This window comes from Mobula birostris, chromosome 19 (assembly GCF_030028105.1).
Source record: "Mobula birostris isolate sMobBir1 chromosome 19, sMobBir1.hap1, whole genome shotgun sequence".
In the NCBI taxonomy this organism is placed as follows: Eukaryota; Metazoa; Chordata; class Chondrichthyes; order Myliobatiformes; family Myliobatidae; genus Mobula; species Mobula birostris.
In genome coordinates, this window is record NC_092388.1 from 62,986,722 (window position 1) to 63,013,856 (window position 27,135).

The following is a 27,135-nucleotide window of genomic DNA, read 5'->3' on the forward strand; positions in this document are numbered from 1 at the left end:
GAGCAATGTCAACAGAGCGCCCTATACTAACACTGAAGCGGAAGTTCGCCATTTTCCTCCTTGCATACGGCCAACTATGCTGTTCCTGGGTCATCCCTCACGTTCACGCTTGGATCTCCTAAAACTCAATCTCAGGAGAGTGCAGGACAAACAGCCGTGACAAATTGGACGGTCCTCAAACAAGGAGTTTTAAGTTTCAGTCCTAGGCAAACAGTCCTGGCGTGGAACTACAGAGGTGATTAAAAGTATGTACGTGAAATAATTAAGGATAGATCTGGAACACTCTCCTACGCAGTGGAGATTGAGTCTTATATCACTTGGAGACGTCACGTCAATCAGTTAGGAGACCAGAGTGTCAAATGATAGAGAAGAAAGTTGGTTCCCGTTATCAGAACCACTTCATAGAGTCAGTCAATTCCTACAACCACCAAGGAGATCCGAGAACCAGAGATTGTTTCATTCACAAGTTTCACCGCCAAGCAACATTACACTCCCCTTTCAGAAAAGACGTTTCCCAGAAGAGTAAGAAATCCTCTACAACGAGTAAATCTTTAAGCCTGAATGGGACAATTTAAAATGTACTATGTTGTGGATGGCCGTATATGATAGTTGTACTGTTGATTATACTATGCATATAGTTGAGATGCAATCTATACTGAGTTAGAGTTTATAGCTAAGCAGGTAGAAGTGTTGTGTATTTAATATTTCAATACTATTTTAGTAATATTCTAGTATGTATTGTTTGATTAACATTTCCTGTTCTTTTAAATAATTAATAACGGGTTATATGTAAAATTTCCTGAATTGCAAACGCCATCGCCCTACCACGTAATACGTGCGCGCCTTGCTTAAAGTAAACTTCAACTACACCAAAATTTTCCTTCGAATTAGTTCAATGTTTTGAAGTTGCAAAATGTAACACCGTCTACCGCCTTCATCACTGGATGACAATCCTCGATTTGTCGTTTATTTTTCAATTTCCCAGAAGCTTGCCAGGCACTTTCCCCCACAATCACCCAAAATCATTTGCCGTTCACTCCCTGCCGCCTCCACCACCACCCCCGCCTAAGAGCAACTCCCAACAGCAGGCTCGGCCCTTGCTCGAACCAACTCCGCTTGATTCTGCATTCCGCCAGCTCGATACACGCTACCATTCGAATTCTCCATTGCTCCCCAAAGCCACTGTCGTTCTACATAATTCATCCGTGTTACTTTCCTTCCTCCCGCAGACTTTAATCCCCAAAGCAGCCGTATCGAATAACTTCCTGTCGCGCACGCACCCCGCACCCGGGCCCCTCTATGCGCGCACCCAATCGTCCCCTGGAACTACGCGCGCGAACGCGGTCTCGGCTCCTTACCAGGAAGCCCAATTTCGTGCCTGCGCACGTCGCTCCACGCGATCCTCCTTGTTTCCTGGTCGGCGCGCGCCCGAACTTCTCTCGCCTCGCCCGTGCACGCGCCTGCAGACTTCGATGACGTCGGTGGACCGGGAAACGGCGGGAGGGATTGGATAGCCGAGTCAGGCCGAAGGACTGCGGCCCGGTTTGGCGGACAGTGGTGGGTCCTCGGTGTGAGTAGGGAGGTGGTCGTGTGCTTTTCAGGTGGCACGGGCAGTGCACACACTGCCCGAACTGACGGATCTGTAGACGACTTCATTCTGCGCGCGTATACACCCCGTCACTGCGTAGTTTCATGTGCAGTCCACCCCCACTTCGCTGTCGCTGTGTATGTGCAAAACCTTTTTTACTGAATGTCCGCACGTATGATTCCATCACTGTGTGCAGTTCCCATCAGTGTGTGTGTGTGTGCAAACCTCTGTTGTTTACACTGCGTGTGCGGGTATGTGCACAACCTGTCAGTGTGTATGCACCCATGTACTCAGCCATTCTCTTTGTGTTTGCTGTACTTGCTTTTCAGTGGCTAATTTTGACTGGGTTGACTGCACGTTCTGATTTATTCTCAGATTTCTGAGAATTTATGAAGTTGTAGAAACCATAGAATCATACAGCCCAGTTCATCCATGCTGCCTGAGTTGCCTACACTACTCGACCCATTTGCTTGCATTGGTAGATAGCCTAAAAATGTCCTATCCATGCAACTGTTTAACCCAAGTCCACCACTTATGCAGGCAGTTTGTTCCATATATCCACCACCTTTTGTGTGGAAGAAGTTATTCCTTGGATTTCTAAATCTTTTCCTTTTCATCTTAAAACTGGTACCTCTAGTTTTAGATTCCCCTCCCCGATTAAAAAAAAATAACCATTCATCTTAAATATGCTTCTCATGATTTTAAGAGTCTTTATAAGGTCACCCTTCAGCCTCTCCTGTGCTCCAGTGAAAAGAGACCCAGCCTATCCTGTGTTTCATAGCTCAAATCCACCAGTCCTGGTAACATCATTGTGAATCTTTGCACCCTTTCCAGCTTAATGATATCCTTTCTATATCCAGGCAACCAGACTTAGCCAGAATATTCCAACCGTGGTCCCACCAATGTCTTGTACATGACATCCTGACTCTTGCACCCAATGCCCTAACTGATGAAGACAGGAGTACCAATGATTTTCACCACCTTATTTACCTGTCTCCACTTTCAGGGAACAATGTACAAGTTCCTCTCTTGTACAATGTTCAAATATTATTTTTCCTTCTAAGTTATTTATCTTTCTTGGTGGATTAAAGTTAACTCTACAGGGAGGCTTATACTATCTCTTCTAAATGCATCCCTATATGATTTATTCAACAATAAAATGTCCAGTGTAGTAGATTTTCGTGACATTGTGAAAATCTTATTTGGGAAATATAGCACTAAAATTTAATGGTATACTATTTCCGTATACAAAAGTAACTTTCTCATTAAAATGCACTGCTTTGATAATGGTAGAGTTTTGGCTCTGATTACCATAGTCCCATGTTCAATGGGAGAAGGCAGTTTAAATGGTTTGGCATGGACTGGATGGGCCAAAGGGCCTGTTTCTGTGCTGTACTTTTCTATGACTCTAGTCTCTTTGTCAGTAGAAAAATGGCTGAGGATCCTCAGAGGAATTTCCGTTCTCACTATTATGAAAAGGTTGGGTTCCGTGGTGTTGAAGAGAAGAAATCGCTTGAGATCCTGCTGAAGGACGATCCATTGGGTACACTAAGAGACTTTAAAGTATTCAATGTTGCACTGCTAACTCTAGGTATTGGTAATTACCAAAATGCTGAAATAAAACTTACAACAGAAAGCGTGTTGGTACTGCAAAGTCTAATTCAGTCAAATTTACTTTATGAAGTATGAAATTGATTGAAAAGTTTGTGTGAAATGTAGATTTTTTGACTCATTAATTCTGTTGTGCACCCTTGGTACATGAGAAATGGTTGTAAGATAAGTAAGTTCACTGCTAGTAATATAGTGGGACTGATATAAACACAAGCGGTTCTGCAGATGCTGGAAATCTAGAGCAATACACAATGTGCTGGAGGAGCTCAGCAGGTCAGGCAGCATTCATGGATGGGAATAAACAGTCAGTGTTTCGGGCCGAGACCTTCATCTGGACAGTTATAAAGCTGTTTTTGAGAAAATGGAAATTACTGAAATATTTTTCATAGTTCTAATAATGTGTTGTAAGTTAGTGGAAATGAATAATATATTTATGGGTTAGCAAGTAGAGCTTTATACACTTGTATGTTGGTTCTATTAAAATTTAAAAATAAAAATTTTTGCATTTTGATTTTGCAGATCTTGAGAAGCTATGCACTTTTGCTCAACGCTATCCTCTCCCAACCATGTATCGCACTCTTGTGTGGAAAGTATTGCTTGGTATATTTAAATAATCTTATTGTAGTATGTAATGGCGTGATTATATCTTTAATAATCACTCAGGATGTCAACATTGTTTCATTCATTAAAATTGGGTCTGGTTTATACTAAGGATAACTCCTATCGCATACAGTTTCATTAAAGAACGTTTGAGATTTTATTTGTGTGACTATCTTTCTAGCTGTACGATTAGACCCTATTATATTTGATTTGCTTTTCAGGCAGTGATATTGTTAGTTGAGTAAAGCAGCTCACTGGGTATTAGTGAGCCCTTCTGTGTGTGTCTTAATATAGATAAGACTTTAATTACCTTGTGTTAATTACGTTGTCAACCTGTCAGTCCAGAAATAAGTTTTATTAATTCATTTCTCAGGATCTGGGTATCACTGGCAAGCTTAGCATTCATTGCTCATTTTAAATTGTCCATGAGAAGGTGCTGCTGAGCCACCTTCTTGAAACACTGCAGTCTTTCTAATTTACAGACTTCTTCAATGCTTGGGGTGGGAGATCCAGGAATTAGATACAGTGACGAAAAAGGACTGGTATTACAACTCCAACTGGGTGCTCTGTGTTGTGGAGGTAAATTTGCACAATCTGAAGCTCCCATTGGCCTGCTGCCCTTGTCCTTCATGGTATTAGAGGTTGAACGATTGGAAGGTGCTGAGAAGCTATGATGAGAAACAGCAGTATATTTTGCAGATAATACACACACTGCAGCCGCTCTATGCCAGTGGGAGGGAATGTTTGGTTAAGGTGTTTGACGTGGGCTGCTTCATAGAAACGTAGAAAACCTACAGGCCCTTCGGCTCACAAAGCTGTGCCAAATATGTCCTTACCTTAGAAATTACATAGGGTTACCCATAGCCTTCTATAGCTTCGTTGTGGATGGTGTCAAGCTTCTGGAGATTGGTTAGCACTGCTCCTGATTTGTGCCTTGTAGGTGATGGAAAAACTTTTGAGATGTCAGGAGATCATTCAGACGCTGCAAGATACCTAGCCTCTGCTCTGCTAGTTTAGCCGTAGTATTTAAATGGTTGGTTCATTTGTGTTTCTGATCAGTGAATGACCTCCCAGGTGTTGTTGAAGGTCATTTTGGAGATGGTATTGTCCTGGAATATCAAGGATAGGTACTGAGATTCCTTCGCTTGAATCATTTGCCTCAGGCAGATAGATATAGCCAGAAACTGCATTTGTTAATAGTGACAAAATATGTTTCTCACCCACTTGAGAGGCCAGAAAGGGCCTTGATTCATTCTATAATATAGCACCCCAGAAAATGTAGCACTTCTAAAATTCTGCAGTGACTAATCATCCGAGATAATGTACTTAGGTTACTAGATTGAATCCACAGCCTTGTAATTTAAGACACAGGCCCTATCACCGAAGTATACTGACAGCATTGCATTAAAGAGCATCAATTTTTTTCATTTGTCTACTGGGGAAAAAAAAATGTTTGCGTCTATGATAAAAGCAATTTTTATTTTAAATATGCAACAGAATAAATCTGGTTAAAATGGGGCTTGTTTTACTGTGTGACAGGCAGAACGTTGAGATGTGAGAAGTGAATATTGGATTGGGAATATTTTCATCTGTAGCATTGTAATTAATATTTACCCTGTGCCTTCAAAGGTATTCTCCCTCCTCACTATGAATCTCATGCTGCTGTAGCAACATTTCGGAAAGAACAATATGAGGACCTGTTGCAAGCATTGCAAGTTATCCGTTTTGTTCAAGATTCCACACCACAAGTTTGGGTTTACCTCCGAATGTATCAGTTAGAGTCTGGAACTCTGCCACGCTGTCCATCTCAATCACTGGTCAGTTGTATCTCTATTGTTGACATAACATTTAGTTTTTGGAGACAGTAAAAGTCAGGAAAGGTAGTTTTAAAAATTAAGCAGTTGATTCACTGACTCATATTTACAAAGTTTAAAGTATGAGGTTTAATATGTATGTCATATAGCATTTTACTGTTATAGTAATATTATAATAATGTTATAGTTATACTGTTATAAAAATAAATGTTTCTGTTTGAATGGTTTGTATGGTGCTTATAAGCGTTATTCAAAGATTACTCCAAACTTATACAGCTTCTTTTCCTAAATGTATTTCTGGGGAAGTGGTGGATGACTTTAGTTGCTTTGGAAGGCTGGTGATGTGTCTTGCACAAAGTTGATTAAAAAAGCTATGATCTTGTTGGAAGTTAAATTTGTTAACAGTTATTCGGATACACTTTGTTTAATTTCTAGCTTTTGACATTATATTTTCAATATCAAAAATTAATTATGCATATTTATTTCAGTCTGCTTCGTAAACAGCCTTACGTAGCCAGCTGCTAAGGTATTGGGCTTTAATACAAATACTGATCCAAGATCCAGGCATCTCTCACAAGGCCTGTACTTACTGCCCTACCTCATTTTCACTGTAAAAGATGGCAGTGAACTGTATTGAAACCTTCCAGCCTAATCATCTTAAATGCATATCCTCTAGTATTTGCCATTTTAACCCTAGGTAAAAGATATCAGTCATCTATGGTATCTATGTGTCTCAAAGTGATGTTCTTAAGTAAACTAAACCAGTCCCTTCTCCCTGGTCTAGGTTTTGTCATTCTTCTGACTCAGTTCAATCCGAGAGCAGTCTGCTATAAAAATAAGTTGTTACAAGGTAGATCTCAGGATTACTGTCACCACATGTACTATAAATGTAGGCTTTTCAGCTTTGTGAATATCATAACAGGAAATAAAAAAAGTACTATTTTGTTAACTTGATATTCCTGCAGCAATCAGAATAAGCATCCCTTTCACATTATATTTGAATAATGTCAGGGACCCGAGGACAAAATGTTAATTGCAATTGCGGAAGCGATGGAAGAGATGATGGAGAACGATGTTGATGCCTATTGGTTAATGAAATGTTTTGTGAAGCAATTTAATAATAAATACGGAGATTCACTGCCTCACTTGGTAAGTAACATGATAACCACTGTAAATGTTGAAAACTTAGCTAGCAGAGAATGGCTTTTATGCTATAAAATAGGCAGCAGTGATTAGGAATGGCAGATGATGAAAAGTACATCGCATTCTGAGCTTGCTTCTTTGTTTTCACAACCAAAAACAAAAGGAGGGTTTATGGGATGATTTTGTTTGTCAGTAAACACTGCTGTTGTTTTAATAAATATGTTGTTAAACTTTGTGAATGAGCGCAATAATTGGCATAGTTGGAAGCAATTGTTGGAAGTTTCCGATGAGATGTTTAACTAAGATCCTGAATACTCTGTCAGATGGAAGTAGCATTGTGAAATATTAGTTGTGAAATTGGAGAAAGGAGCATAGGTATCAATTTGCTTCCATTTTTAATTGAAAATTATAAGCACATATTTTAGTGTGATAGTGCAGCTGTGTATATGTTATGTGCTTACACTAGAACCTTGAGGAGTAAGTGATATGCCAACAGTTCTGACACAATGAGATTTATCATGTAGTCTACCATGTTAGGATTGTGAGGTCCAGCTAGCACCAGGTTTTAGCTTTAGGAATACCAATCAGATTGGTTCAGATCTCTGGTCATCTTTCTGAGGAGCAACAAATATTGCCTCATATTCTCTAAGGATATAGCAATGGAGATCTGCACATGCTGAGGTAATATTTGAGCTCTCCTAACTCAGAAATATGCAAGAGTTGCTTGCTACTCAATTTCAAGAGTAGAATATACATCTCTGGTGTTCCAAGATCCACAGTTTATCTCAATAGACAATAGGTGCAGAAGTAGATCATTCGGCCCTTCGAGCCTGCACCGCCATTCTGAGATCATGGCTGATCATCTACTATCAATACCTGGTTCCTGCCTTGTCCCCATAACCCTTGATTCCCTTATCCATAAGATACCTATCTAGCTCCTTCTTGAAAGCATCCAGAGAATTGGCCTCCACTGCCTTCTGAGGCAGCGCGTTCCACACCTCCACAACTCTCTGGGAGAAGAAGTTCCTCCTCAACTCTGTCTTAAATGACCTACCCCTTATTCTTAAACCATGCCCTCAGGTACTGGACTCTCCCAGCATCTGGAACATCGTAGTTATAGTGCCTGCTAAAACTGGATCACAAGGTCTGTTCATTTGAAAGGACAGGAACAGCAGGTACTTAGCTAAACAAGTAAGAGTAATTTATGTCTTTTTCTTCATTGAATTCCATTAAAAGTTTTAAATTGTTTGAAAGAAATGTGTTTTAAAATTAATTTTGTAATAGTATAATTCTTTCAAATATTTTTGAATGTTTCCCCAATGTCAGGATATTAAAACACACACATAGGCCTTTATTAGGTGACACCAGCTAAATCAGAGTAGTATGGATATTTGGAAAGTAATTGAATAGGCATCTGAAAGGAAATAATTTACAGGCCTTCTGGGATTGATATTGCTTTACTAGAAACTGTCCCAGGCTCAGTGGGCTGAATGGCCTGTTCCTGTGCAGTACCACAGTTGTGATTCTATTTGGTTGGGATAGTTTGAGGTAGCAGATCAATTCTGACATATACTTAGAAGTATAAGCTTGTAGTGGTGAGAATGAATGGCTTGTTACAGTGGTGAGTGTAGTGGTGAGCATGAATGACTGTTTCCCAGTTCTGATGAAAATTTAATGGTTTGAAGTATTAAGTCTTTCTCTCCAAAGGTGTTTCAAGTTTTAACCATATAATCATATATAACATATATAACCATATAACCATATTTTGTTAGGTATTACTAGCGTTTTCTTTTTCTATTTTGTGTATCCCCTACCAGGGATATTTTACTTTTGTAGAAATAGGTAACTAAACTAAACAATTTTAACCTTAATGGAAGAAAATTAATGATTGATAATTTCTACATTTTTTTTTAATCAATGTTGTAGCCAAACAGCCTTGAAAAGTACCTGAATCTAGAAGACAGCAAACTCCTCACTCATCTTAAAACCTGCTCAGCCATGAATAAGCTCCCCTACGATGTGTGGTTCACACACTGTTTTGCGGGCTATTTACCTGAATCAAGCCTTCAAAGGTAGGCACTCAATTTTGTAGTAAAAGTACACCTATACCACCTTATTAGAGACATAGTGTGGAGGGCTCTCAGAGGTTACAGCGGGACATTGATAGGATGGAAAACTGGGCTGAGAAGTGGCAGATGGAGTCCAACCCAGTTAAGTGTGAAGTGGTTCATTTTGGTAGGTCAAATATGATGGCAGAATTTAGTATTAATGGTAAGACTGTTGGCAGTGTGGAGGATCAGAGGGATCTTGGGGTCCAAGTCCATAGGACGCTCAAAGCAGTTGCGCAGGTTGACTCTGTAGTTAAGAAAGAACTAAATCATGGAATTGAATTTAGGAGCCGAGAGGTAATGTTGCAGCTGTATAGGACCCTGGTCAGACCCCACTTGGAGTTCTGTGCTCAGTTCTGGTCGCCTCACTACAGGAAGAATGTGGAAACCACAGAAAGGGTGCAGAAGAGATTTACAAGGACGTTGCCTGGATTGGGGAGCATGCCTTATGACAGGGGTCCCCAATCCTTTTTTGTAATGCAGACTGGTTTATTATTGACAATATTCTTGCGGACTGGCCGACCCGGGGTGGGGGAGTAGGGTTGCCAATGGACAAGAGTAGCAAGAGTTGTGCTTACCCCAGAAAGACTACAATGACCATGAAGCCTTGCGCGGCACCAGTGCGCATGCGTGTACATGCCGATTTTTTTCTGCAAATTCTTTTTGGTGATTCTGTTCGGGGGGAGGTAGTGTTAATCACGACCGGAATATAGGTGATAAGTGGCTAATACGCTCAATTTCATTTCTAAAAGGGTTTATCTAATGAATTTAATATTAAACACACAGCGCATATTTTGCTCGCATGAATATAGTGATAAGTCAATTATCGGCGAGGACAGAGGAGCTTGAAGTAAGTGTTGAACGAACTTCCAGTAGAGGCAGGTTCGATATTATCATTTAAAGAAAAATTGGATAGGTATATGGCCAGGAAAGAAATGGAGGGTTATGGGCTGAGTGCAGGTCAGTGGGACTTGGTGAAAGCAGCGTTCGGCACGGACTAGAAGGGCAGAGATGGCCTGTTTCCGTGCTGTAATTGTTATATGGTTATATGAGTCACTTATAAGTCAATAGCATCGTAACATTTTAAGTAACGTTTGAATATTAAACACACAGCACATAAAGTAGAAATACTTTTCCACAATCATTACTGCACTGTTCTCCGTAGCGAAAATCTCACGCAAGCGCCGTCGGCAGAAAATCTCACGCAAGCGCTGTTGGCAAAAACACGGCGCAAGAGCTCTCCAGTAATCTTTAAACTATGAAGCTGCCAAATCATACCAAATAACACGTAAAAATACACAGCAGATAGAAAGTAGAAATAATGTATGTACAGTGTAGTATCACTTACCGGAATCGGGACAGCGCAGAGCACACCGATGATGGTGTGTTTGGCTGAGTCGTTGCAGGCTGGGTGGTGCAGTGGCCCCCACCCTCCGGGCTACCAACCGATACATTGCCGCGAAGCACGCAGGGGTCCAGCGGTAGCCGGGACGCACCCAGCACATCTTTAAGAAAAAACCCAAAATAAACATGCTAATTAATTACGTGCTGCCCGACACGTAATTGTCGGCCCAGATTAGTGTTGATTGCCGATCACATTGCCTCTGATCTGGGCCAACAATTGCGTGTGGGGCGGCACCTAATTAATTAGCATGTTTATTTCGGCTTTTTTCTTAAAGATGTGCTGTGTGCCTCCCGACTACTGCTGCATTCTCCGGGAATCGGTACAGTACCTGTCCGCGGCCTGGTTGTTGGGGTGGTGGGACACGAGGGTGTCATCTCATCGTCGATCAGGGCAGGCAGCTCATCTTCTCCTAAGACTGCCCGCCTCGATGTTGAAGGTCGAGGTTCGTCGACCTGCTGTGGCTGATGTGGAAGGCTTGTTTGACTGCTTCGCCTCGCGCATTTTTCTATCATACAGTTCTTTGTAAGGACTCAAAGAATCTTGCAAATATCCCCTAAACCTACGTACCCTTTCAAAATTAAAGTCGTACTTTATCATTACTCATTCGATTTCAATTGTTATTCTTTCCTCTTCCAATTGCATCAGCTCTTCATCTATCAGTTCTTGGTCATGGGATGCCAAAACCTCTTCAACATCATCTTCGTCAGCTTCCACAAGCCAAACTCACATTGTCTTTGCTTCGTTCACTACGATCGAAACGCTTAATTATGTCTAGTTTTACGCTAAGTGTAACACCCTGACAAGCTCTTTCAGGCTTTTCCAACACCATAGAACTCGTCTTGGAAATGACTGCTCACAGGCTCGTGTTAAAGCAATGCTGGCGAGAATGCCATTCCGAATCCGGGGAGAGCGGCTACTCGGGGTGCGCGCTGCTTTTTATCGTGCGCTGAATTTTTCTCGTAACGGTGAAAACACCTTCTGAAAGCGAAAACAGGGTGCTTATGTAAATCTTTCGTAACAGTGAGGTTTCGTAAAGCGAACGTTTGAAAAGCGGGGGACACCTGTATACATCTCTGAAATTCTTCAATTTTCCAGGGAGCCATGAAACCAAGAAAGAAAAAGAAATGAAAGGCAGCATGATCATCAACCCCCAAATCCACCCTCCCTGTAAAAAAAAACAGGAACAAAAACGGAACGGACACATTGGCTCCCAAATCCCTCTCCCCTGGCAAAAGAAGAAAGAAGTTTTTTTTCTTTAGCTGAGATGCTCAATGTTTCAGCTAATGCCATCATTGTATCACGCATAGTTCATTCTTTGTCTTGCTGGAAAGGTAGCTGGAGTGCTACTACAAAGTGAGGTACACTACTGTGTAAAAATGTTCTGTAAAGTGATCTTTCAAAAATAATGAAATAAAAAGTTTCTAAATATCAAAAAAAACTGTAAAGAGTAGTAAACAGTAAAAAAAACTAAATGGAGTCAATATTTGGTGTCACCACTTCATTTCCGGTCAACAGCACATCTTGAAGCTTCTGTCTGCCATGAAATTTCTGCCTGGGAGAGACGTTGCTGATGCAGGATGACCACCTTGTGTTTTTTTGCTATGCTTACTCTTGCCATGGTGTGAGAACTGATGAATTGAAGGTTAAACTGTCACATCTGCTACACCCCTTCCTTTTAGTTTGGTTGTCCTTCATCCAGTTCGAATTCTTCTACACCCAATTCTGTTTCAGTTGATCAGTTTAGTTCATTCAGCTCATTGTGTCATTGGTCATTAGTACCGGTTTGTTATGGCAGGTGATAGGGCAAATTTGTAGCCATTGGGATGAGTTGCAGTGCAATCAAAGCGAAAAGTACCAAATACTGGTCTTAAGGTGTAATACTTAAACGCACATAGCATTAGGAATAAGATGGATGATCTTGTCGTACAGCTACAGATTGGCAGGTATGATACTGTGGCCATCACTGAGACGTGGCTAAAGGATGCCTGTCTCTGGAGGCTGAACGTCCAAGGATACACGGTGTATCGGAAAGATAGGCAGGTAGACAGAGGGGGTGGCGTGGCTTTATCGGTAAGAAATGATATCAGATCATTAGAAAGAGGTGACATGGGATTGGAAGGTGTAGAATCTTTATGTGTTGAGATAAGAAATAGCAGGGGTAAAAGGACCCTGATGGCAGTTATTTATAGGCCTCCAAACAGCTGCAGTGATGTGGACTACAAATTACAACAGGAAATAGAAAAGGCTTGTCAGAAGGGCAGTGTTATGATAATTGTGGGGGATTTTAACATGCGAGTGGATTGGGAAACTCAGGTCGGCACTGGATCTCAAGAGAGAGAATTTGTAGAATGTCTGCGAGATAGCTTTTTAGAACAGCTTGTTGTTGAGCCCACTAGGGGATGGGCTGTACTGGATTGGGTATTGTCTAATGAACTGGAGGTGATTAGAGAAATTGAGGTGAAGGAACCCTTAGGAGGCAGTGATCATAACATGATTGAGTTCACTGTGAAATTTGAAAAAGAGAAGCCGAAAGCCGATGTGTCGGTATTTCAGTGGAGTAAGGGAAATTATCGTGGCATGAGAGAGGAACTGGCCAAAGTTGACTGGAAAGGGACACTGGCGGGAAGGACGGCAGAGCAGCAGTGGCTGGAGTTTATGCGAGAAATGAGGAAGGTGCAAGACAGATATATTCCAAAGAAGAAGAAATTTTCGAATGGAAAAAGGATGCAACCGTGGCTGACAGAGAAGTCAAAGCCAAAGTTAAAGCAAAGGAGAGGGCATACAAGGAAGCAAAAATTAATGGGAAGACAGAGGATTGGGAAGTTTTTAAAAGCTTACAAAAGGAAACTTAAGAAGGTCATTAAGAGGGAAAAGATGAACTATGAAAGTAGCAAATAATATCAGAGGATACTAAAAGCTTTTTCAAGTATATAAAGAGTAAAAGACAGGTGAGAGTAGATATAGGACCGATAGAAAATGATGCTGGAGAAATTGTAATGGGAGATAAGGAGATGGCGGAGGAACTGAACGAGTATTTTGCATCAGTCTTCACTGAGGAAGACATCAGCGGTATACCGGACGCTCAAGGGTGGCAGGGAAGAGAAGTGTGCGCAGTCACAATTACGACAGAGAAAGTACTCAGGAAGCTGAATAGGCTAAAGGTCGATAAATCTCCTGGACCAGATGGAATGCACCCTCGTGTTCTGAAGGAAGTAACTGTGGAGATTGCGGAGGCATTAGCGATGATCTTTCAAAAGTCGATAGATTCTGGCATGGTTCCGGAAGACTGGAAGATTGCAGATGTCACTCCGCTATTTAAGAAGGGGGCAAAGAAGCAAAAAAGTAAATTATAGACCTGTTAGCTTGACATCGGTGGTTGGGAAGTTGTTGGAGTCGATTGTCAAGGATGAAGTTACAGAGTACCTGGAGGCATATGACAAGATAGGCAGAATTCAGCATGGTTTCCTTAAAGGAGAATCCTGCCTGACAAACCTATTACAATTTTTTGAGGAAATAACAAGTAGGCTAGACAAGGGAGATACAGTGGATGTTGTATATTTGGATTTTCAGAAGGCCTTTGACAAGGTGCCACACATGAGGCTACTTAACAAGATAAGAGCCCATGGAATTACGGGAAAGTTACATATGTGGATAGGACATTGGCTGATTGGCAGGAACCAGAGAGTGGGAATAAAGGGATCCTATTCTGATTGGCTGCCGGTTACCAGTGGTGTTCCACAGGGGTCTGTGTTGGGGCCGCTTCTTTTTACGTTGTACATCAACAATTTGGATTATGGAATAGATGACTTTGTGGCTAAGTTTGCTGATGATACGAAGATAGGTGGAGGGGCTGGTAGTGGTGAGGAAACAGAGTCTGCTGAGAGACTTGGATAGATTGGAAGAATGGGCAAAGAAGTGGCAAATGAAATACAATGTTGGAAAGTGTATGGGTATGTACTTTGGCAGAAGAAATAAACGGGCGGACTATTATTTAAATGGGGAGAAAATTCAAAGTTCTGAGATGCAACGGGACTTGGGAGTCCTCGTACAGGATACCCTTAAGGTTAACCTCCAGGTTGAGTCGGTGGTGAAGAAGGCGAATGCAATGTTGGCATTCATTTCTAGAGGAATAGAGTATAGGAGCAGGGATGTGATGTTGAGGCTCTATAAGGCGCTGGTGAGACCTCACTTGGAGTACTGTGGGCAGTTGTGGTCTCTTTATTTAAGAAAGGATGTGCTGACGTTGGAGAGGGTACAGAGAAGATTCACTAGAATGATTCTGGGAATGAGAGGGTTAACATATGAGGAACGTTTGTCTGTTCTTGGACTGTATTCCTTGGAGTTTAGAAGAATGAGGGGAGACCTCATAGAAACATTTCAAATGTTGAAAGGCATGGACAGAGTGGATGTGACAAAGTCGTTTCCCATGATGGGGGAGTCTAGTACGAGAGGGCATGACTTAAGAATTGATAGGTATCTGCGTAGCCAGGGCATCAAAGGTTATGATGAGAAGGCAGGGGAGTGGGACTAAATGGGAGAATGGATCAACTCATGATAAAATGGCGGAGCAGACTCAATGGGCGGAATGGCCGACTTCTGCTCCTTTGTCTTATGGTTATCTATGTTTAATCATGTAATACAAATCTGCAGCTGATTATACACGTAGGCTGAGAAATGGAAGAATAGAGCAAGATGGAAAGGAAGAAAAGAATTATTGACGTTGGAAATTTTGAGAGTTGAGTTGCTATTTAGATTAAAAAAACACTCATTATTGTCCACAATGAAGGAATAGTTATTAACAATGCTGAAACCGTTGCCTGTATGCAGATAGCTTTAAAACAATATGTTGATGAACTGTCTTCTGAATTGCTGCAATCCTTGACCTGGGTTGTGTCTAGGAAAGCATTCCTAGGTTTTGATCCAGGAGTACTTTGTTATACCCAGAATCAAAATCCAGGAGCATGTTTATGTGTAAATCAAGATGGGGTGTGGCTTGGCGGTGGCCTTGGAGATGAGGGTGTCTCCAATATGATTCTTAGACTTCTACGCTACTGTGGAAATGGTCATGGTGCAGTCAGAAGGAAGCTTGTTGCATTTCTACCATTTATCCTGTAGGATGCATTTGGTGGGCTAGATTATAATTAAGAAACACCTATAGAAAGGTGATGAAATAGTCTATGATTAAAAGTGCATAAAATGTGTATTCTTATGGTGTATGATATAAAATGTGTGTATCTTGCATAAGGTGCATTTTGTATTACCCTCCTTGCCTTGTGAATTTGGGGACTCCATTTTCGGTTTTCCTCAACCATTGATTTTCTGTCTTGCTACCTCCATTTCAACATCTACTGTGGCAAAGAAATCTGTCTTTCCCAGTAATAAAGTTGCATAGCACTCAGCCTGAGAAGGGGAAATGATTTTAGTCGTGCTATACTGTATGCTATAAAGTAACTACTGATAAATATTAAAAACTCCTGAAGAATTAAGTATTCAGCACCTGTTGTGTCACTGAGGTAAATTGCTTTGTAATTTGTATTGCTTTTTTTTTTCTTGATTGAATAATAGTACAGAGCTTTTTGGACATTTTTGGATACAGGAGCAAATTATGAGGCTATAAGGCTAGAACTTGCGGGTGTGAATTGGGATGATGTTTTTGCAGGGAAATGTACTATGGACATGTGATCGATGTTTAGAGATCTCTTGCAGGATGTTAGGGATAAATTTGTCCCGGTGAGGAAGATGAAGAATGGTAGGGTAAAGGAACCATGGGTGACAGGTGAGGTGGAAAATCTAGTCAGGTGGAAGAAGGCAGCATACATGAGGTTTAGGAAGTAAGGATCAGATGCGTCTATTGAGAAATATAGGGAAGCAAGAAAGTAGCTTAAGAAGGGACTGAGAAGAGCAAGAGGGGGGCATGAGAAGGCCTTGGCGAGTAGGGTAAAGGAAAACCCCAAGACATTCTTCAATGATGTGAAGAAAAAAAGGATGACAGGAGTGAAGGTAGGACGGATTAGAGAGAAAGGTGGGAAGATGTGCCTGGAGGCTGTGGAAGTGAGCGAAGTCCTCAATGAATACTTCTCTTCGGTATTCACCAATGAGAGGGAACTTGATGGTGAGGACAATATGAGTGAGGTTGATATTCTGGGGCATGTTGATATTAAGGGAGAGGAGGTGTTGGAGTTGTTAAAATACATTAGGACAGATAAGTCCCCGGGGCCTGATGGAATATTCCCCAGGCTGTTCCACAAGGCGAGGGAAGAGATTGCTGAGTCTCTGGCTAGGATCTTTATGTCCTCGTTGTCCATGGGAATGGTACCGGAGGATTGGAGGGAGGCAAATGTTGTCCCCTTGTTCAAAAAAGGTAGTAGGGATAGTCCGGGTAATTATAGACCAGTGAGCCTTACGTCTGTGGTGGGAAAGCTGTTGGAAAAGATTCTTAGAGATAGGATCTATGGGCATTTAGAGAATCATGATCTGATCAGGGACAGTCAGCATGGCTTTGTGAAGGGCAGATCGTGTCTAACAAGCCTGATAGAGTTCTTTGAGGAGGTGACCAGGCATATAGATGAGGGTAGTGCAGTGGATGTGATCTATATGGATTTTAGTAAGGCATTTGACAAGGTTCCACATGGTGGGCTTATTCAGAAAGTCAGGAGGCATGGGATCCAGGGAAGTTCGACCAGGTGGATTCAGAATTGGCTTGCCTGCAGAAAGCAGAGGGTGGTGGTGGAGGGAGTACATTCGGATTGGAGGGTTGTGATTAGTGGTGTCCTAAAGGATCAATTCTGGGACCTCTACTTTTCGTGATTTTTATTAACTGGATGTCGGGGTAGAAGGGTGGTTGGCAAGTTTGCAGACGACGCAAAGGTTGGTGGTGTTGTGGGTAGTGTAGAGGATTGTCAAAGATTGCGGGGAGACATTGATAGGATGCAGAAGTGGGCTGAGAAGTGGCAGATGGAGTTCAACCCAGAGAAGTGTGAGGTGGTACACTTTGGAAGGACAACTCCAAGACAGAGTACAAAGTAAATGGCCGGATACTTCGTAGTGTGGAGGAGCAGAGAGATCTGAGGGTACATGTCCACAGATCCCTGGAAGTTGCTTCACAGGGGGATAGGGTAGTTAAGAAAGCTTATGGGGTGTTAGCTTTCATAAGTCGAGGGATAGAGTTGAGTCGCGATGTAATGATGCAGCTCTATAAAACTCCGGTTAGGCCACACTTGGAGTACTGTGTCCAGTTCTGGTCGCCTCACAATAGGAAGGATGTGGAAGCATTGGAAAGGGTACAGAGGAGATTTACCAGGATGCTGCCTGGTTTAGAGAGTGTGGATTATGATCAGAGATTAAGGGAGCTAGGGCTTTACTCTTTGGAGAGTAGGAGGATGAGAGGAGACATGATAGAGGTGTACAAGATAATAAGAGGAATAGATAGAGTGGATAGCCAGCGCCTCTTCCCCAGGGCACCACTGCTCAATACAAGAGGACATGGCTTTAAGGTAAGGGGTGGGAAGTTCAAGGAGGATATTAGAGGAAGGTTTTTTACTCAGAGAGTGGTTGGTGCGTGGAATGCACTGCCTGAGTCAGTGGTGGAGGCAGATACACTAGTGAAGTTTAGGAGACTACTAGACAGGTATATGGAGGAATTTAAGGTGGGGGCTTATATGGGAGGCAGGGTTTGAGGCAGACCCACAACATTGTGGGCCGAAGGGCCTGTACTGTGCTGTACTATTCTATGTTCTATGTAAAGTTGCTGAAATATATCTGGATAGGTACAGCATGCTTAAGGTTCTGTCTTGGCTTCTACAATGTCCACCTCCTGCTATAATCATATTAAGAGTTGCAACCTATCAGGAAGCTACTTTTCAGAACGGCAAATCATTAGTTGCCGTTCTGCAAAGTAGCTTCCTGATAGGACATTGTATCATTCAAACACGGATTGGGTTGCTTGGATGCTAAAATTCTTACCATGCAAAGGCACATGATGTTGCTTATGTCAAGTCATTTAGCTTGTCGTGCAGAAGGTATTGAAGTGGATAGCAAAGCAAAGCTTTTCATTTGAGACCAGCACGAATTCAGTTTCCTGCATAGGACATTTGATGGTGTGTTATTGAGGGATACATGTATACTCTTTACTTGGTGAGCTGCATCCAAAAGTGGAATTTCATTGTACCCTACTGTGTATGACAATAAACAAATCTAATCTGACTGGAGGTTTTTCCCTTCAAAGTTTATAGTTTTCAAAGTTCAAAGTACATTTATTAGCAAGGTATCTATGCAGTATACAACTGAGATTTGTCTTTTCCAGACAGCTATGAAGCAACAAAAGCAATAGAACCCTTAAACAAAACAGATCAAAACCCCTCACAGATAAAACAAACATATCTCATAAATGACAACATGAACATCAACCCTCCCCCATGTGCAGTAACAAACTGCGCAAACAGCAGCAAAGACGTCAACCCTCGTGCAAAAAACAAAACAGATCGTGCGAATGGCAGCAAGGAAGAACAAGCAAAAACACAGAGTATAAAAATGCAAAAATTGAAAGAGTCCAATTGAACTACAGTGCAATTCAGAAACTGCAGACCCAGAACTTGGGTACCATCCTGCAACAGCATTGACGAAGAGAGAGAATGCAGGTGCCTTCCTTCGGGAGCGGTGAGCGAGAGGGAGAGAGAGAGTCCATCACACACATTCCTAAATTTAATCACCAAAAATAGATTAACAGGACCAGTCCCTTTTTATGAGATGTTATTTTGTGAATCATTATCTACTGTAAAACACAGGTTGCTAGAGGAACCCAGTGGATCAGGCAGTATCTAAGAGGGAAATGGACAGTTGACATTTCAAATTGAGACCCTTCATCTGAACTAGAAAGAAAGGGGATATAGCTCTTTACAAAAACTTGAAGAGAAAGGTGTGAAGCAAGAGCTGGCGGGTGATAGCCAAATGAGAGATGGGGCAGTGGGAATGATGTCAGAACCTGGGAGGTGCTAGATGGAAGTGTCAGGGCAGAAGATGAGAGAATCTGATGGGAAGGGACAGTGGATCATGAAATAGAGATGGTACTTTGCATTATGATTATGTTTTTCAGGTTTTAATTAGGATTCTCTCATCTTGATAATGTTTTGCTTTTCAGGGTTTGGGACAAAGTCATAAGTGGATCGTGCAGAATTCTGGTCTTCGTAGCCATGGAAATCTTATTAACATTTAAGATGAAATTAATGGCAATGAATAAAGCAGAAAGTATTTCACAGTTCCTTCTTAATGTAAGTACACTTGTCAGCAAGCATTTTGCCAATTTTTCCTGAGAAAATTGCCTCCCCAGTAAAAGAAGATCCATAATTAGATGCAACTATTGTTTTGTGAATGCTGATTATTTAATAAAAATGACTTTGACTAGCACTGTTTATTATTTAATTTCTATTTAAGATCTCAGTTGTTTGATTTTGTTTTTGATTTATTGAATCCGTTGGTCCATATGTTATTTTAGAAGCTTGGGTTATTGCACCAACGGGTCAACAGAGGGCACCATCTCCATGGCACCTCACTCTGCCCTGACCCACCTGGACAGCCCCAACTCTTACATCAGAATGCTGTTCATTGACTTTAGTTCAATATTCAATACTGTGATCCCCTCCAAGCTGATCGCCAAACTTCGCCAGCTCATCCCTCTGCAATTGGACCTTGGACTTCCTGACTAACAGACCCCAATCAGTTAAGTTAGACAACCTCTCTTCCACTCTCACCCTGAACACCGGCATGCCTCAAGGCCGTGTGCTGAGCCCTCTTCTGTACTCCCTTTTCACCTATGACTGCGTTCCTGTACATGTTTTTAACCCCATAATCAAGTTCGGAGACGACACCATGGTGGTTGGCCTGATAAGAGGGGATGGCGAGATGGCCTACAGGGACGAGGTTCAGCACCTGGCCGCATGGTGTGCCAACAACAACCTGGCCCTTAACACCCAGAAGACCAAGGAGATCATTGTGGACTTCAGGAATGCTAGGAGCCACACTCATGTCCCCATCTACATCAACGGAGCTGTAGTGGAGCGTGTATCAAGCTTCAAGTTCCTTGGTGTTCACATTTCTGAGGATCTCACCTGGTCCCTGAACTCCTCCATCCTGATCAAAAAGGCACAACAGCACCTTTATTTCCTGCAGAGCATCAAGAAAGCTCACCTCTGTCCCAGGATACTGATGGACTTTTACATTGAGAGCATACTCACCAATTGCATCTCAGTGTGGTATGGCAATTGTCCCGTATCGGACCACAAAGCACTCCAGCACGTGGTGAAAACCGCCCAGCGGATTATCGGCACCCAATTGCCCACCATTGAAAACATCTACCATAAGTGCTGCCTGGGCAGGGCAAAAAGCATTATCAAGGATGTATCTCACCCTAACCATGGACCTTTTACTCTCCCCCCCATCCGGTAGGCACTACAGGAGCCTCCGCTCCCTCACCAGCAGGCACAGGAAGAGCTTCTTCCCTGAGTCTGTGACCCTGCTGAACCTCATATCACGGCGCTAAGCAGTATTGCACCCGTATTGTACTGTCTCAGTACTTTTATATTTGTGTACTGTAGCACTTTTTATTCGCAGTTATTTTGTAAATAACACTATTCTTTGCATTTCTGGTTAGATGCTAACTGCATTTCATTGGCTTTGTATCTATACTCGGAACAATGACAATAAAGTTGAATCTAATCTAATCTAGTATATTATGACATAGTGCTGGCTCTATGAGCCATCTCATTCCCCGCAATTTTTCCTTGTAACCTGCTCTCCCCACATTCCCATCAACTCACCATAAAAATCCACTAATCACCTGCATATTAGGATCAATTTACAGTAGCATACCAGAGTGGTGCCACAATAACAACCTCTCACTCAATGTCATCAAGCCTAAGGAGCTGATTATTGACTTCAAGAGGAAGGAAGTGGAGGTTCATGAGTCAACCCTCATCGGGGAATCAGAGGTAGAGAAGGTCAACAACTTTAAATGCTTTGGTGTTACCATTTCAGATGAACTGTCCTGGGCCCACCGCATAAATGCCATTATGAAGAAAGCATGGCAGTGCCACTACTTTCTGAGAAGTTTGCAAAGATTTAAGCATGTTATCTAAAACTTTTGACAAATTTCCATAGCTGTGTGGTGGAGAGTAGAGTGACTGGTTCTATTGCAGTCTGGTATAGAAACACCAATGCCCTGGATGGAGAAACCTAGAAAAGTGGATACAGCCCAGTCTATCCCATGTAAAGTCCTCCCCACCATTGAGCATATCTGCACAGAGTGCAATCAGAGAAAAGCAGTATCCATCATCAAGGACCTCACCATGCAGGTGTTCTTTTCTCGCTGTTGCCATCAGGAAGCAGGTGCAGGAGCCTCAGGACCCACACCTCCAGTTTCAGGAACAGTTATTACCCCTCAACCATTAGGCTCTTGAATGAGTGCGGATAACTTCATTTAACTTCACTTGCCCCATCACTGAATTGTTCCCACAACCCATGGACTCACTCTCAAGGACTCTAACTCATTTTCTTGATATTTATTGCATATTTATTTATTTAATATTATTTTGTTTTTTCCCTCATTTTGTTTTCATACAGTTTGTTGTCTTTTGCACATTGGGTGTTGTCCATCCTATTGGTTACAGTCTTTCATTGATTCTATTGTGTTCCTTGTATTTACTGTGAATGCCCTCAATAAGTGAATCTTAGGGTTCTATATGGTGACATTTACGAAGGTTGATAATAAATTTTCTTTGAATTTTGTCTATTCAGTCTGATGTTCTAAAACAAATGTGAGGCAATTTGTGCTTTGCTTCAGTTTTTGTTCAATGTTTGGCAGGTGGAGGCATCAATAAATCTTGCCCTTATATCATTTCCTTTATTTAAATTGTTTATTTTTACCTCATTTTTTATATTTGTAATCTTTCCTATTACAGTTATAAACAGAAGATGTTGCATTAGTCACTATATACAGTATAATCAAGTGTAATAAGAAAATTGTTCAGATTTTTCTTCAGATACCTTATGTTGACCCATGGGTTGACCATTCTGTAATGACTCAATGCTGTTAATAAGATTACTTTTCCCCATTTTAATGATGTGTTGTTTATGTGTTTGTTTAGATACCACAGGAGAACACAGATGCGATCATCAGCAAAGCCATTGATTTATGGCATAAATATGTTGGGACTCCTGTACACTCTGTGTAATTAAAATGTGAATGAAAAAGATTGATTCTTTTCTTCTATGCAATAATTTATTAAAATGACTGTTCAAAATTTGAAAAACAGTCTTTTAAATAAACAAGACAATGCTATAGCGCTTCACAATTCAGCCAGAAGCTTGTAGGTTTGAGTTCCACTCTGGGGATGTCAACACCTAACTCCTACCTATTAAAGAAGACTTATATTGGTAATACTGCAGTTTCTTGACAACTGAAAATGAAGACCCTGTCTCACACCCCCCTTTAAACTTCCAAATGGAGGTACTGTAACAAAAAAATCATTGGCACTGTTTAAAAGTTGTCACTAGAAATAGTAATTACTTTTCATTCCACATCGAACATTATTAAAAATAGATAATATGGTCATTGTATTGCATTAGTTGGCAGATTACTGTATAAATATTAAAAATAATATTCTTTGGTGTAGGAAATTGAGGGGTGATCCCATTGAGGTGAATAAAATGTGGGGCCTAACCCTAATCCTAATGCACACAGTCTTTTTTCAATGGTTGGGAAACAGGAATTAGAAGGCTTAGGTTTAAGGTGAGAGGGGAAAGATTTAATGGGAACATCAGGGACAAGGTCATTGTATAAAATGAGCTGCCAAAAGAAATGGTTGAGGAGGGTGCATTAACAACATTTAAAAGACACTTGGATGGGTACATAATAAAGAAAGGTTTAAAGCAATATGCCCAAATACTGTAAATGTGATTAGGGATTTTGTTCAGCATGGACCAGCTGACTGAATGGCTTAATCTGTGCTTATATGACTCTACAATTGTAATCGGGAAGGACATTATTTGTGGTGTTGGAAGTTTCTAAAATGGCGTGGGAGAGAAAACAGCTGAAGTAATCTTAAGCATAAGAAGTCTTTAGTGGGGCACGAAGAATCACAATCAGCACAGGTACACCACAAGGCGGTGTGCTGAGCCCCCTGCGCTACTTAATGCCTATGATTGTGTGGCTAAGTACAACTCTAGTTCCACATCTAAGTTTGCTGATGACACCACTGTTGTCGAATCAAAGCTAGTGATGAATTAATACATGGGAGGGAGATTGTGTGATGCCATAGCAACAACTTCTCACTCAACATCAGCAAAACAAAAGACCTGATTATTGATCACGGGGTGAAGAAGCCGGAGGTCCATGAGCCAGTCCTTTAGGGGATCAGAGGTGGAGAAGGTCAGTAACTTTAAATTCCTTGGTGTTACAATTGTTTTGGCCTCTAGAGGTGCAGTTTGTTTTGTACAAACATTACTTCCTGTACATCATCTATACCACCTCCTGTGTGAGTTAACTTTGATTCAATTTAAAGACATCTATCACCATCCTTTATTTATTTGCCTTTGAAACAGCAATACCTGAATCTTTTGGTAATTTTTGGTAATGTTGGTGAACATTTAGTAGATAGGTTTTGAAGGAAGTATTATGTTTATTGTTATTAAGATATTGTGCTCCGAGTTTACTCTTTACATGTCGTAGTTATGGAGTATTGCATATGTGTATTGCCTTGGTTAACAACATTTGTGAGAATAATTGACAGTATTGAATTTAATACACATTTTACTTAACTTTCTGCAGTTTCACAAGTAAGATCTCATTAAATACCTTGAAGGAAGTTTCTATCTTGGGTGATTTTTGAGAAAGTGTTTAACTCGCTGTACATATGCACTGCAAGGGCAGTAAAACCACATCAGAGGATCTGTTTTGGGACCAGCATGTAAGTGTCATCACAAAGAAAACACAATAGTGCCTCTACTTTCATAGAAGTTTGTGTAGATTTTGCATGTCATCTAAAACTTTGACAAACTTCTATAGAGGCTAAGTGGAGGGTGGTTGCATCATGGCCTGGTATGGAAACACCAAAGCCCAGCAATGGAAAAATCTACAAAATGTGTGGGTATAGCCCCGTCCATCACAGGCAAAACCTTCCCCATCATTGAGCATACCTACAAGGAGTGCTGCCGCAAGAAAGTAGCATGCATCATCAAGGACTCCATCATCCAGGTCACGCTGTCTTCTCACTACTTACCATTGGGCAGGAGTTACAGGAGCCTTAGGTACCACACCACCAGGTTCAGGAACAGTTATTGCTCTGCAGCCATCAGGCCTCTGAACCAGTGTGAATAGCGAATAACTCCTCTCACCTCAACACTGAACTGACTCCATGACCTTTGGACTCACTTTCAAGGACTTGACAACTCATGTGGTCAAGTGAGTGGGAAATTGGATGTTTGGGAAGCTTTTAAAATCCAACAAAAGGCAACTAAAAAGCTGTAAGAAGGGAAATGAAAAATGAGGGCAAACTAGCCGATAATATAAAGCAGGATACTAAAAGTTTTTCAGTTATATGAAGAATAAAAAGGAGATGAGAGTTGATATTGGACCACTGGAAAATGATGCTGGTGAAGTAGTAGTAGGGGACAAAGAAATGGCAGATGAACCTAGTAAGTGCTTTGCTTCAGTCTTTACTGTAGAAGACACTGGCTACATGCCAGCAGTCTGTGAGTTCAGGGAGCAGGAGTGAGTGCCATTGCTATTACAAAGGAAAAAGTGCTAGGCAAACTGAAAGGTCTTAAGGTGGATAAGTCACCTTGACCAGATAGACTACACCCCAGAGGTTGCTGAAGAGAAGAACAGTTGCATTGGTCATAGTCTTTCAAGAATTACTTGATTCTGGCATGGTCCCGGAGGACTGGGAAATTGCAAATGTCACTCCACTCTAAGAAGGAAGAAAGACAAAAGAGAGGAAATTATAGGCCATTTACCCTAACCTCAGTGGTTGGGAAAGTGTTGGAGTCTATTAATAAGGACAAGGTTTCGGGGTACTTGGAGACTAATGACAAAATAATTCAACGTCAAAATGGTTTCTGTAAAGGGAAATCTTGCTTGACAAATCTCTTAGAATTATTCAAGGAAGTAACAAGCAGCTTGGATAAAGGAGAGGAAGTGGATGTCATTTACTTAGATTTTCAGAAGGCATTTGATAAGGTGACTTCCGTGCGGCTGCTTAACAAAATAAACTCCTATGGTCTTACAGGAAAGATACTGGCATTGATAGAGGAATGGCTGACAGGCAGGAGGTAGGGATAACAGTGGCCTTTTCTGGTTGGCTGCCAGAGACTAGTGGTGTTCCTCAGGGGTCGGTATCGGGACTCTTACTTTTTACATTGTTTGTCAATGATTAAGTAGAATTGATGGCCTTATGACAAAGTTTGCAGATGGTACAAAGATAGGTGGAGCGGTGGGTAGTGCTGAGGAATGTGATTGCAGCAGGACTTGGACAAATTGGAAGAAATGGCAAAAAAGTGGCAGGTGGAATACAGTGATGGCAAATGTATGATATTGCATTTTGGTAATAGGAACAATAGTGCAAACTATTATCTAAATGGTGAAAAAATTAAAACATCAGAGGTGTAAAGGGACTTGGGAGTTCTTGTGCAAAACTCCCAGAAGGTTAATTCTGTCGTAAAGAAGGCAAATGTGATGTTGGTATTCATTTCAAGGGGAATAGAATATAAAAACGAGATAATGCTGAAAGCTTTATAAGACACTAATCAGGCTGCATAGTGGTTGTATTTTAACTTCTTAAAAGAAATGCTTACCCAAGCTAAATCACAGAAGACAAATTGTGGTTCTGTTACACTGCAGAAAAGCTTTCCAAGTGTGATCAGAAATTTGAATGCAAGATTTCAGGTAGTTTCCAAGACAATGAAGTATTTTGTTCATGACCTTCAAGAGAAAATATTGTTTGCATCTTGTATTAATTGCCCATTACATAATTGACAAAAGAAACTGACCTTATGATTACTTGAAGATCTGATAGAAACAGTTGATTTTTATCTAAATGCACTGATAATTTGTCAATGTCCCTATAGCGGTTGATGAGTGTTATTTAGAAGCTGAGTACGCTGTAATTGGATCCTACATAGGTATTGGAAAGGTTTAGCTAATTTAGGGGAACAAAAAGGATATTTCTGTACTCCTATTTGATACTGGATACTGTACTTAAAGATCTAACGCAATAGTGCAAACTGTTTCACTAGTTTGGAAGATCAGTCTTTTAAATTGCATGACATTGAGAATAGCAAATAATATCTTAAGTGTCATAAATAGAGGTACTAATTGCAAAAGTAGTGAAGTTATGCTGAACTTTTTCAAGTTCTGATTGGGCCAGACTAGAGTACTGCAACCAGTTCCAGTCACCACATGGTGTTTCTGTGACTGACACCACTACTAAGCTTAAGCAAATGCTGTAACAGTAAATGTTGAGAACTGTTGGCATGTGTTTGAACTTCATGATGTAAAGGCACAGTTGATGAATGAAAATATAGAACATTGGTGACTGTATGTTAAAATATTTATTGTGAAACATTTATACTTACAGTGTCCAAGTAATTAGAAGTGTTCTTATTGGCAGCTGATATTCCAGTTTCAACAAAAATACAGTGGTTTCAGAACAGAAATGATGGAAGCAGTTATTATAGAATTAAGCTATTGTATCCCTGATTTCAAGGAAGACCAACAAGGAAGCTGGTACAGAGCAATGAAAAACACAGCTGCTACCATGGACAGACTGCCAAGATAAATAAAAGTGCGAAAAGCATGATGTGAAGAGTGTTTGTATT

The 27,135-nt window shown here is 41.1% G+C and overlaps 1 protein-coding gene across 4 annotated transcripts; it reads left to right on the plus strand.

Moving 5' to 3' along the window:
* Positions 1-1,410: 1,410 nt before the first annotated feature.
* Positions 1,411-22,512, plus strand: tbc1d7 (TBC1 domain family, member 7). Of its 4 annotated transcripts, none has more exons than XM_072283735.1 (8): positions 1,411-1,557; positions 3,013-3,185; positions 3,719-3,799; positions 5,429-5,616; positions 6,625-6,762; positions 8,683-8,828; positions 19,406-19,535; positions 22,407-22,512. In XM_072283735.1, exons 2-8 carry the CDS (start codon positions 3,020-3,022, stop codon positions 22,491-22,493), a joined length of 936 nt encoding a protein of 311 aa, XP_072139836.1. In that variant the 5' UTR covers positions 1,411-1,557; positions 3,013-3,019; the 3' UTR covers positions 22,494-22,512. The 4 variants fall into 4 exon arrangements, with proteins under 4 accessions (XP_072139836.1, XP_072139835.1, XP_072139837.1 ...); XM_072283734.1 differs by having other exon boundaries at positions 1,413-1,557; positions 3,016-3,185; XM_072283736.1 differs by having other exon boundaries at positions 1,414-1,557; positions 3,016-3,179.
* The last annotated feature ends 4,623 nt before the right edge of the window (positions 22,513-27,135 follow it).

Coding starts and splice junctions, on each gene's coding strand:
- tbc1d7 (XM_072283735.1), top strand. CDS start 3,020: ATGGCTGAGGATCCTCAGAGGAATTTCCGTTCTCACTATTATGAAAAG. Junction 3,800..5,428: donor TGTGTGGAAAGTATTGCTTG/GTATATTTAAAT, acceptor GTGCCTTCAAAG/GTATTCTCCCTCCTCACTAT. Junction 6,763..8,682: donor GAGATTCACTGCCTCACTTG/GTAAGTAACATG, acceptor TCAATGTTGTAG/CCAAACAGCCTTGAAAAGTA.